The following is a 12,237-nucleotide window of genomic DNA, read 5'->3' as shown; positions in this document are numbered from 1 at the left end:
TACTGCTTTGTTGCTATGCACTTGAGTACTTAACCCATAAAAAGGTCAGAATTACTCATATTGAGTAAGCCTGAATACTTAAAAAGCCAACGAAGAAGAACATGAGAAGCCTGCACTAGGAATTCATACATTCAGAGTTTTCTACCACTCAAAGCCATGAGTCTGTATATTTCGCAAACTTAAAGACAGACAGCAAATGCCGTTGTAAGACACCAATGGCAGCAAAAAATTTTTTTTAACGTTAAGATTTTTTTAAATAAGATTGAAGTACTTAAAATCAAGTGTACAGTAATCTGTGCAATATGTTACAATAAGGTAGTATAAAAATGGCAAATGGCATAGTAAATGGCATAATAATGGCATTATAAAATGGCATAATAAAAACTAATTTTAAATAATCATATTTAATATATTAGTTCAAAGACACCTAACATAAGAATGGCCATACTGGGTCAGACCAAAGGTCCATCCAGCCCAGTATCCTGTCTACTGACAGTGGCCAATGCCAGGTGCTCCCGAGGGAGTGAACCTAACAGGTAATGATCAAGTGATCTCTCTCCTGCCATCCATCTCCACCCTCTGACAAACAGAGGCTAGGGACACCATTCCTTACCCATCCTGGCTAATAGCCATTAATGAACTTAACCTCCATGAATTTATCTGCTTCTCTTTTAAACCCTGTTATAGTCCTAGCCTTCACAACCTCCTCAGGCAAGGAGTTCCACGGGTTGACTGTGTGCTGTGTGAAGAACTTCCTTTTATTTGTTTTAATCCTGCTGCCCATTAATTTCATTTGGTGGCCCCTAGTTCTTATATTATGGGAACAAGTAAATAACTTTTCCTTATCCACTTTCTCCACACCACTCATGATTTTATATACCTCTATCATATCCCTCCTTTAGTCTCCTCTTTTCCAAGCTGAAAAGTCCTCGCCTCTTCAATCTCTCCTCATATGGGACCTGTTCCAAACCCCTAATCATTTTAGTTGCCCTTCTCTGAACCTTTTCTAATGCCAGTATATCTTTTTTGAGATGAGGAGACCACATCTGTATGCAGTATTCAAGATATGGGTGTACCATGGATTTATATAAGTGCAATAAGATATTCTCCATCTTATTCTCTATCCCTTTTTGAATGATTCCTAACATCCTGTTTGCTTTTTTGACTGCCGCTGCACACTGCGTGGACATCTTCAGAGAACTATCCACTATGACTCCAAGATCTCTTTCCTGATTAGCTGTAGCTAAATTAGCCCCCATCATATTGTATGTATAGTTTCCAATGTGCATTACTTTACATTTATCCACATTAAACTTCATTTGCCATTTTGTTGCCCAATCACTTAGTTTTGTGAGATCTTTTTGAAGTTCTTCACAGTCTGCTTTGGTCTGAACTATCTTGAGCAGTTTAGTATCATCTGCAAACTTTGCCACCTCACTGTTTACCCCTTTCTCCAGATCATTTACCCTCAGACAGTTTTGAGAGGCAGGATGCTACGCTCTTACAGACATATATTGGTCCAGATCCTCAGCTGGTGTGAATTGCCATAGTTTCATTGAAGTTAATGTAACTCTACCAGTTTATACCAGTTCTGGATATATAGCCCACAACAAAATAATGGACTTTTTAATTGTCTAAAGGAGCATACCATGATTCTTACTCATTTGTCCTAATAATATAATAATATTTATGAGAAACATGACAGATTGAAAGCTCTGATATATAATAGTGTATTGCATGTCATTGTATGGTTCTTAATTCTGGCAAGCAAGAAATGAGGTATAGTTTTAAGTATGTAGATGTCTTGGCCCTAAATTTCCAAACTTGAATGCCTGAAGTTAAGCATGTGATTTTACATCTAGATTCTTAAATAAGAAGCCTGATTTTCAGAGGTACAGAACATCTGAAGCTCTTGTTGATTTATACAGCAATTGCAGGTGCTTAGTATTTTAGAAAATCAGACCTCTTTTATTTAGCCATCTAAATATGGATTTAGGTGCCTAACTTGGGGAGCTCACATTACAAAATATTGGCCATTTTAAGTATAAGTGGAAAACCTTCTTTTTTAGATAAATTGCAGAAACTTCATTGGAAAACAGTTGCGTATTGCCAGCACATTTAATGAAGTGACAGTTTCTGGACACCATTTTGTTCCTGAGATGCCAGATATTTATACAGGTCAGAACGCATTCCAATATAATCCAGTCCTTTCTTTCTCCAAAAAGTTTTGTTTTGCATTAATTTTTGCCCTACCTCAGGATATCTCTTTCATACAGCTTTAGAAGCTGATTTTCAACTCCATGTGTCCCACTAAGTTCTCTTATCTTGCAGTATAAGCCTCCTTTCTCTTCACGTTGTCTTCTGTATCTTTACATTGTTTGCTTATCCAGCTGTTTCTCTTTGCTTTCTGTTTTTACAAATGTATGAGTGCTTCAGAAATATTGTTTTGAAAGGGACTAGATAGCTTAGGTGCGTTGTAATGGTAAGAAGAGCTTTTCAAATCTATCCAAATTGGATAATAGTGAAAAGTTTAAAGCCTTGACAGGTCCTTCAGAAGGAAAAAGAAGACATGGTTCTAAATATCACATGTGTGTCAAGGTTTCATGTACAAGAAAGGGTGTGGGGGTTGAATTAGGGACGTTGGGTAAAATCACTGAACAATAGATGACATTGAGAGTATAATAAAGACAGTATCCTTGCTCTCACTTCTGGTTCCCAATGCTCCATCTATTACTTACAACAATAAAACATATTTGAAAAGTTTAAAAGTAGTGTTATTGACTGTCTGTTAATGCTTTAGATTTATGTTCATAAAACAATTGGAAATCTAATCAACCCAGTGTATTAAATTTATTTTGTCTAATAGTTGAACAATTTCTCAACTATGTCTATGCTCTTATATTTTCACTGTAAAATATAAAAATTGTTCTTCTTCGAGTGATTGCTCATATGCATTCCAGTTAGGTGTGCGCGCGCCGCGTGCACGTTCGTCGGAAGATTTTTACCCTAGCAGCACTTGGTGGGTCGGCTGGGCGCCCCCTGGAGTGGCGCCGCTATGGTGCAGGATATATACCCCTGCCGACCCATCCGCCCCTCAGTTCCTTCTTACCGCCCGTGTCAGTCGTTGGAACAGTGGAGCGCGGCTTAGCTGACCTCCACTTCCCTAGCTACTCGTAGTTTCTCTCGTTAATTATAGTTCAGATTTATATAGTTGTAGTTAACTTTATTCGTTTGTAGTATAGTTAGTGTATTTAATTTACAGGGGTTCGGGGATTATCCCCTTCCCCGCACCCGGTGCCGGGTACGATGCCCGGTCCACAGGGTTTTACAATGCTCGGCCGGCCACAAGCCGATGCTGACAAGAGATCCTCTCCTAAGTGCCTCGAGGAATCTCACCTAACAGATAAGTGCCGCATTTGTGAGGCCTTTAATCCGAGAACAAAGGGGAGCGGGACTTTCGTCTCAAGCAGCTCCTGAGGGAGGCAGCTCTTGCTCCTCCGCTCTCGGCACCGAGCGCTGGTTAGTCTTCAAGGAGCGCTCCCTCGGCACCGGATCGCCAGTACCGCCAAGGCCTCCCAGCACCGGCCGTCGCCGGCACCGACGTCCACTCAGCATGGATCCCTCTCCTGGAGGATGAAGAGGCACAGGACTCCTGCTGCGTCCGAGCCGCCTGCTCCGCAGCCCGAGCGCTTTGCTAAGTCGGATCGCCCGGCACGGATATCTGCCGTGGCACCGACAATATCCGCACCGTTAACTCCGGCCACGCAAGAGCCGTCGAGTCCGGTGCCGGAAAGCTCCCCGGTACGAGCCGTGGTTGAGCTCGCTATTAAGCTGCGTCAGAGCCGCCTGCTCCGCAGCCCAAGCGCTATACTAAGTCGGACCGCCCGGCACCGATACCTGCCGTGGCACCGACAATATCGGCACTGTCGCCTCCAGCCACGCAAGAGCCGTCGAGTTCGGTGCTGGAACGCTCCCCGGTACAAGCCGTGGTTGAGCTCGCTATTAAGCTGCATCAGAGCCCTGCTCCGCAGCCCGAGTGCTATACTAAGTCGGACCGCCCGGCTCCGATACCTGCCATGGCACCGACGATATCGGCACCGTCGACCCCGGCCACGCAAGAGCCGTCGAGTCCGGTGCCTGAAAGCTCCCCAGCGCGAGCTGTGGTCGAGCTCACTATTCCCTCCACGCCGGAGACAGTTTCCACGGCGAGGGAGCTGATTGCAATGACAGCGTCTGCGCTGCCTCAACCCCCGGCACCGCCGGGGCGGCTTATATAGTTGATCGGCAAGCCGGCCTAGATCAGACCACCCTCTGTCGGCACCGCAGAGTGGCACCGTTCACGATCGCGGTTCCGCAGACGTTCTCGGTCCCGTCACCGATCGAGGTCCCGACGCCGCTCACAGTCTCGGCACCGTTCTCCATTTCGGTACCAGTTATACTCGCGGCACCGGTCAGCGTCCCGTTCGCCGGCCCGGACACTCAGCACCAATCCAGCACCCGGCACGGCTCCAGGCACCGGGACTCCCGTAGCCACTCCCGATATCGAGCCTCGCAATCTCGGTTGACCGCCCGGCACCGCTCCGGTGGCAGGTCCCGTTCTCGGTACCGGTATGCCTCCCGGTACCGATCCCCGGTGCTGCGTCGAGCGATGTCAGTTAGAGAGGGAGACTCTACCAAGGGCTTTTCAGCTCCTCCAGGGCCATCCAGCCACACATCAGTGTCGTCCCGTGTGGACACTTCATATGCGCAGTACTCTGTTTTCCGATGTGCCCTCCAGAGTCTTCCAGGGGACCTATCAGTGGTCGTTCTGGTCACCTTGGGTGTAGTACCACGCCAGAGGCGTACCGGTGATCCCATCTCGCTCTGTTCCGTCAGAGCTCTGGGTGCCAGAGGCGACAATTAGCCGTTCCCCTCCGACCGGTACAGATCAAGCCCCGGTTCAACCGGGCTCCCAGATACCACCAGATCAGGAGGTCGTCCAGGAGCACGAGCCCCACAGGACCCGCTTGTCCCTGGCCTTTCTTCTTCCTCCTCACCGGATGAGGCGGGGGCAGGAACATACTCCTCGGGCCCTCCTCTAATCAAAACGCAAGTACATGGTATCCTCCAGGGGGTAGGAGTACCTATATGTACATCTCCCCCCGCCCTGCTCCCTTGTTGCCCAGTCCCTCATTGGGACGGAACGCCATGGCCAGCAGGCACCAGCCCCTAAATCCAAGGAGGCTAGGCGAATGGTCTTACTGGGCCGTAAGATGTACTCGGCGGGAGCCCTGCAACTTCGTGTAGCAAACTAGCAAGCCCTGCTTAGCCGCTACTACGGGTGGCGGTGGGCAAATTTACAGAGTCGGTTCTTCAGAACTCCCGTCAAGAGTTCGATGCCCTCCTGGAGCAAAGGAAGAAGCTGATGAGAGCTTCCCTCCAGGCCTCGTTGGATGCAACTGACTCCGCTGCCACGACTCTGGCCTCGGGTGTTGCCACGAGGCGCATTTCATGGCTCCAGTTATCGAGCCTTCCCTCGCAGCTGCTGCACGCTATACAGGACTTGCCCTTCAATGGCAAAGGCCTGTTCTCTGGGAAAAAACTGGCCCTAGGCTGCAAAGCCTAAAGGGCAGCAGGGTCACTTTGTGCTCTCTCTCGGCATGCACACGCCGGTGCTTCAGCGCTGACTTTTCCGTCCCCAGCCTCACCGCTCTTACCCTGCGCCTAGACAAGGTCAGGCCTTTGCCAGCGGGCGTGGCTTACGCGGTCGTAGGCGTCAATCAGAACCCCAAAGAAGCCAAAATTAGGGTCCTTCTAACCACCAATGGGGCAAAAGCCTACCCATCCTCATTCCTCTTAGGGACCCCTCTCACGAGCGATTCCTCTTGCAAGAGGTGCGGACGCTCCTCTTTATCGGAGCTATAGAGGAGGTACCTAAGGACGAAAGGGGCAAAGGGTTCTACTCCCACTAATTCCTAATCCTCTAGGCGAAGGGAGGTCTCAGACCTATCCTAGACCTGCGGGAACTCAACAAGTTCACGATACAGCTAAGTTCCGCATGGTACCCATGGGGACAGTCATCCCATCTTTGGATCCCGGAGACTGGTATGCCGCCCTCGATATGAAGGGCGCGTATTTTCACATCGCCATTTCTCCTCCACACAGAAGGTACCCCCGGTTTGGGGCCTACCGTCGTCATTTCCAGTATACGGCCCTCCCGGTTGGCCTCTATACAGCCCAAGTGTATTCAAAGTGCATGGCGGTAGTCGCCACCTCTCTTCGCCACCGTCGGATACACGTTCTCCGTATCTAGACGATTGGCTCATTCGAGGGACCACCGGGTCCAAGTTACCAGTCATGTGGTCATCGACACGAACCTATTCCTGTGTCTAGGCCTGATGATCAGTAGAAAAATCCACTCTGATTCCCACACAGGGAATAGATTTCATTGGGGCCATCCTGGACTCCAGTCTCGCCAGAGCCTGCTTACCTCAGCCTCGGTTTCAGGCGATAGTAACAATTGTACAAGGTCTCACAAGTGGTCATTTCCTCCGGACGTTATCCGTTCCGTTTTCCGGAAGTGGGACTTTCCCCGCACAGCCCTCTTCGCTCTCGCGAGAACGAAAAGAGAGAGAAGTTCTCCTCATTCCAAGGCCTCTCCCCAGGCTCGATCTTGGAGGTTTTTTCTGATGCCGTGGATGAGCCATCTGCTGTACGCTTTTCCACTGTTCCCACTGCTTCACAGGGTCCTGCTAAAACTCCGCAGGGACAGAGCGCACCTGATCATGATCGCTCCAGCGTAACCCAGGCAGCACTGGTATACCACGTTGCTACACCTGTCGGTAGCCAACCCTATTCCCCTGCCTCTTTGCCCAGACCCCATGACGTGGGATCACGGCAAGCTTCACCACCCGGACTTGTAATCCCTGCACCTCACAGCATGGCTGCTGCATGGCTAAACCGCTCCGAGTTACGTTGTTCTACCTCGGTTCTACAGGATTCTCCTGGGTGGTAGGAAATCTTCCACTCGGTTAATGTATCTGGCCAAGTGGAAGCGTTTCTCCTGCTGCTACGAAACACGCAATGTTTCTCCCGCCGAGGTCCCGATCCATTCCATCTTGGCCTACCTCTGGTCTCTCAAACAGCAGCGCCTGGCGCGATCATCATTAAGGGTACACTTGGCAGCCACCTCTACCTTCCACCCAGCGGAGAGTGGCCACTCCGTATTCTTACATCTTGTGGTTTCCAGGTTCCTCAAGGGCTTGGAGCATTTATACCCCCCCCCCAGTTGGCCCCGCCAAAACCTAGGTCTTCAACCTGGTTCTAACCAGTTTTATGACTGCCCTATTCGAGCCACTGACAACGTGCTCGTTGCTATACCTGTCCTGGAAAACAGTTTTCCTTGTAGCCTTTCCGTCGGCCAGACGAGTCTCCGAGCTTCAGGCTCTCACAATGGACCCATGGTATACTGTGTTCCTCAAGGACAAGGGCAGTTGTTACCACGTCCGACCTTCCTCCCTAAGGTGGTGGCGGCCTCTCATATCAACCAGGATATCTTCCTTCCGGTCTTCTTTCCGAAGCCACACTCATCGCAAGGAGAGCAACAATTGCCCTCCCTAGACGTCCGTAGGGCGTCCGCAATCTATACCGAGCGGACAAAGCCCTTTCGTAACGCCCCCAAACCTTTGTCGTACTGGCATACTGGATGAAGGGCATACCTGTCTCCTCCTAGAAGATTTCATCTTCAATGACATTGTGCATCCACACCTCATGTGTTTTGGCCCATGTTCCATAGAGCCACCTTACTGTACATTCCACCAGGGCTCAGGCTTCTCTGCTGCCTTCCTGGCTCACATACCCTTTCAGGGGATGTGTCGTGCAACTACCTGGTCCTCGGTCCTCACCTTTGCCTCATTGGTCCAAGAGTCCAGAGCTGATGCAGCCTTTGGCTCAGCAGTTTTGCATTCTGCAACATCTCACTCCGACCCCACCGCCTACATATGGCTTGGGAATCACCTAACTGGAATGCATATGAGCAATCACTCGAAGAAGAAAAGACGGTTACTCACCGTTGTAACTGTTGTTCTTCGAGATGTGTTGCTCATATCCATTCCAGACCCACCCTCCTTCCCCACTGTCGGAGTAGCCGGCAAGAAGGAACTGAGGGGCGGATGGGGCGGATGGGTTATATATCCTGCGCCATAGCGGCGCCACTCCAGGGGGCGCCCAGCCGACCCACCGAGTGTTGCTAGGGTAAAAATCTTCTGACGAACGTGCACGCGGCGCGTGCACACCTAACTGGAATGGATATGAGCAACACATCTCGAAGAACAACAGTTACAACGGTGAGTAACCGTCTTTTCTTAATTACTATTTCCTTTTAGATGGCAGTCAAGCACAAGCCCTAGTTTGTGTCCCTCTTGATGTGACAGACACACTGAAATGTTTCAGAGAAACCCTAGAAAAATCTAAATACCACAGCAGAGCACTTAGACACAGCAGAAAATTGCTTTCACTATTTCTTGCTCACACACAAGGTAAGGTATTTGTTATGGTGTCCCTTAATTATCAAATGTGTGTGGTTCCACACCACCCCTATAACAAGTGACTGCAGCTGGTACGTATTTTTAGTAGCTAATATTGGAAAATCAGTTTTTAAAATCCAGTGATAGTTGTTGAGAGTAAGTTAATAGTCACTTTTATTTAAAGAAAAATTCTGAATTCTTGTGAGGCCAAAATGTAACCAAGCATTTTTCTCTTTAAGAACATAAGAATGGCCATAGTCATAAAAAAAAAAAAAAGGAAATATTTTTTTCACACAACGCAGAGTCAACCTGTGTAACTCTTTGCCAGAGGATGTTGAGAAGGCCAAGACTATAACAGGGTTCAATAAAGAACTAGATACATTCATGGAGGATAGGTCCATCAATGGCTATTAGCCAGGATGAGCAGGGATGGTGTCCCTAGCCTCTGTTTGTCAGAAGCTGTGAATGTGCAACAGGGAATGGATCACTTGTTGATTACCTGTTCATTTTCTCTGGGGCACCTGGCATTGGCCACTGTCAGAAGACAGGATACTGGGCTAGATGTAGGGTGACCTGATAGCAACTGTGAAAAAAACGAGATGGGGGTGGAGGATAATGGCGCCTATATAAGAAAAAGTCCCCCAAAATGGGACTGTCCCTTTAAAAACAGAACATCTGATCACCCTAGCTAGATGGAACTTTGGTCTGACCCAGTATGGCCATTCTTATGTTCTTCATTACAGCTTCATTCATTCATTACAGCTTTCATTATCCATTTAATTCTTGTTGCCCTTTTTTGGCCTGAGTTGTTAGCCAGTATTTGGGCATCTTGATGAGTTATTTTCATGAGGAGGAGAAGCTGAAGATAGAGTTAGGAATTTCTCTAATGCAGTCCTGTTTGTTTTTTTTTACAAGGATTGTACATAGCAGGGATCGGCAACCTTTCAGAAGTGGTGTGCCGAGCCTTCTTTTATTCACTCTAAATTAAGGATTACGTGTGCCAGTAATACATTTTAATGTTTTTAGAAGGTCTCTTTCTATAAGTCTATAATATATAACTAAACTGTTGTTGTATGTAAAGTAAATAAGGTTTTAAAAATGTTTAAGAAGCTTCATTTAAAATTAAATTAAAATGCAGAGTCCCCCAGACTGGTGGCCAGGACCCGGGCAGTGTGAGTGCCATTGAAACTCAGCTTGTGTGCCGCCTTCGGCACCCATGGCATAGGTTGCCTACCCCTGGTAGATAGAGTTCTGTTTCCCTGAACATAATAGAAACAAAGAACAGCAGGCAGTTTCTTTTCTCAGAAATCCAGGTCTGCCTTTACAGTGAGTACTGTGCCTCAGAAAAGCTTCTGTCCCTAGGTTTCCTCGCAGTGCCACATGCATGACTGCTTCTCATGTTTCTGCTGACTTTCTTCTGAATTCACACTCAGACATACATCTGTAACCAATATCTTAGCCTTTGCATTTGCAAATAGTTTCAGTTAACCCCCTCTTATTTTCCCTGGGTTAGTTCTTGTTCAGGCCTTGTCCTGCACCCAAGTGCCTTGAGATGTGGCTTCCTATTACTGCAATTGCTACATAAAGGAACATTTGATTGCTCCCCCTATTTAGCCTGAAAGAAGAGCACTTAGGACAGTGAGGCCTTTGATTATCTATAGGTCAAAGACCCTCATGATGGCAGCCGTTAACTTTTTCCAGCATCACAACATTTATTTTTCAAGACACAATGAATCACAACTTTTAAAAAAATAAATGCAAGAAGATCAGCATTTATGAACATATCTACAATATGGTCAAATGTAGTCTCCTGAGTTTAAAACTGACTATATTGCATTGCGGTATGCAATGTTATTGCAGCTTTGTTAGTCCCAGGATATTAGAGAGACAAGTGGGTGAGGTAATATCTTCTGTTGAACCAACTTCTCTTGGTGAGAGAGGCAAGCTTTTGAGCTCCAGGAGCTGAAGAAGAGCTCTGGGTAAACTTGAAAGTTTGTCTCTCTGACCAACAGAAATTGATGCAATAAAACATATTACCTCACTGTCACAGTCCAGTGTGTAGTCCAAACCAGTGAGGGATTGTGTCACCACCTGCCCTGCACTCTTGGGTGCCTCACAGTGCTTTGCTGTTGTAGCTCCCAAGCCGTGCCACTCAAAAACAACCTGCCAGTGTGCAGTTCACACCTTGAGTGTCTGTGTATAGCTGTAATTATGCTCCAGCAGCTCTGACCCCAGCAGCCTGTCAGCAACACTCCAGTCACACTCTGGCTTCCACCAGCTGTGGTTACTACCTGCAGGGTGATTCCAACATATCCCAGTCCCAATTTTCCCCCAAAACATGTGTTCTGCACCCTCCAAGCCTCTCCTGGACAGTTCAGTTATTAGAGGTCTGTTGCCCCTGTAAAGGATCAATCAATATTCAACAGTCTGCTACTTTAACTGGATTTACCAAACAGTTCAGTTTAAACACAGCACTGGATTGGTTTAGATTAAAAAACAGTTTATTAACAAAAGAAGATAGGATTTTAAGTGAACTCAAATATCAGGTTTTAAAGTCAAATGGTTACCAGAACAATAAAGATAAAATGCTTTCTAGTAGCTAAAACTTAACAAGCTAGACTTGGTTCAAGGTAAAATCCTTACCACATGTTCACAACAACAGGGCTAACCAAATTCTCAAGTCCTTCCCAAAGTTCAAAGGCTGGGTCCTTTGTTTTAGGTGAAAGAGAGAGTGGTAGCTTGGGCTTTTCCGACCCTTTCCTTTATAGTCCAATTAACCTTTAAAGTGAGTTCTTCTGAGGGTTACCCTTCAAAGTAAAGTTTATTCAAAGAGGGCAACATGGAGTCTGGTGGTGAAGGAGGCTCCATGCTCTTTGCTTGTCTTCTCCTATCTCCTCTCCTTGTTGTTTCAAGGACCCTGTTTACTTATGTGAGGTAAACTTTTTTTTCATTCAGAATACTTCTGTCTGGGCAGGGCTGTGTGGTTTCAAACATATGCTAAGAACACATACAGGGAGATTTCATAACTTTATATATAATGTTACTACATACTTTTCACCATGATATTATTGACCAGGGAGTTATTAGTATTCAAATCATAGAATCTCAGGGTTAGAAGGGACCTCAGGAGGTCATCTAGTCCAACCCCCTTGGGCTTAGTTATTTTTTAATTTTTTTAATAGTTGGAGATATACCAATCTCCTAGAACTGGAAGGGACCTTGAAAGGTCATCGAGTCCAGCCCCTTGCCTTCACTAGCAGGACCAATTTTTGCCCAAAATCCCTAAGTGGCCTCCTCAAGGATTGAACTCACAACCCTGGGTTTAACAGGCCAATGCTCAAACCACTGAGCTATCCCTCACATGATACCTCACAAGACACATTTTGTACAAAGATTATTACAGTAGTGTGTAGGGTGTGAATACGGGGATGCTCTAGGTCACACTCACCAACCTTGTCTCATCTTGCACTGTGTTGATGCCGGTTAATGATGTGTATATAAGGTACCTATTGTGCCTTGGTAAAGGGCACATTCCTGAGAAATGTACAATTTTCAGGTCCTTCCCTAAGAGAATGCAAAAGAGGCTTGCCAAAAACACTTTTTAGTGGCGAGGCTAATGCACTCCTCTTCAGATCCTGGAGTGGCTGAGACTGATAAAGCATGAGTAAACCTCTTCAAGAAGTGTTCCAGTGAGCTCAGGATCAGCTTACAGCTCTGGGACTTAGGTCTCAAA

The 12,237-nt window shown here is 46.9% G+C and overlaps 1 protein-coding gene across 13 annotated transcripts in view; it reads left to right on the top strand.

Moving 5' to 3' along the window:
* The window catches only part of CFAP54 (cilia and flagella associated protein 54), a 223,036-nt gene that overhangs the window by 114,403 nt on the left and 96,396 nt on the right, over window positions 1-12,237 (top strand). For all 13 annotated transcript variants that reach the window (XR_005592555.1, XR_005592556.1, XM_039519521.1 and 10 more), the window contains 2 exons: window positions 2,070-2,178; window positions 8,364-8,516. Coding sequence is in view for 11 of the 13 variants with exons in the window: in XM_039519521.1 (XP_039375455.1) it covers window positions 2,070-2,178; window positions 8,364-8,516 (262 nt within the window). In the remaining 2 variants the exon portion in view is untranslated. The remainder of the gene's footprint in view (window positions 1-2,069; window positions 2,179-8,363; window positions 8,517-12,237) is intronic.

This window comes from Mauremys reevesii, linkage group 1 (genome assembly GCF_016161935.1).
Source record: "Mauremys reevesii isolate NIE-2019 linkage group 1, ASM1616193v1, whole genome shotgun sequence".
In the NCBI taxonomy this organism is placed as follows: Eukaryota; Metazoa; Chordata; order Testudines; family Geoemydidae; genus Mauremys; species Mauremys reevesii.
The sequence above is the reverse complement of the archived record's forward strand: the minus strand, read 5'-3'. Positions and strand labels throughout refer to the sequence as shown.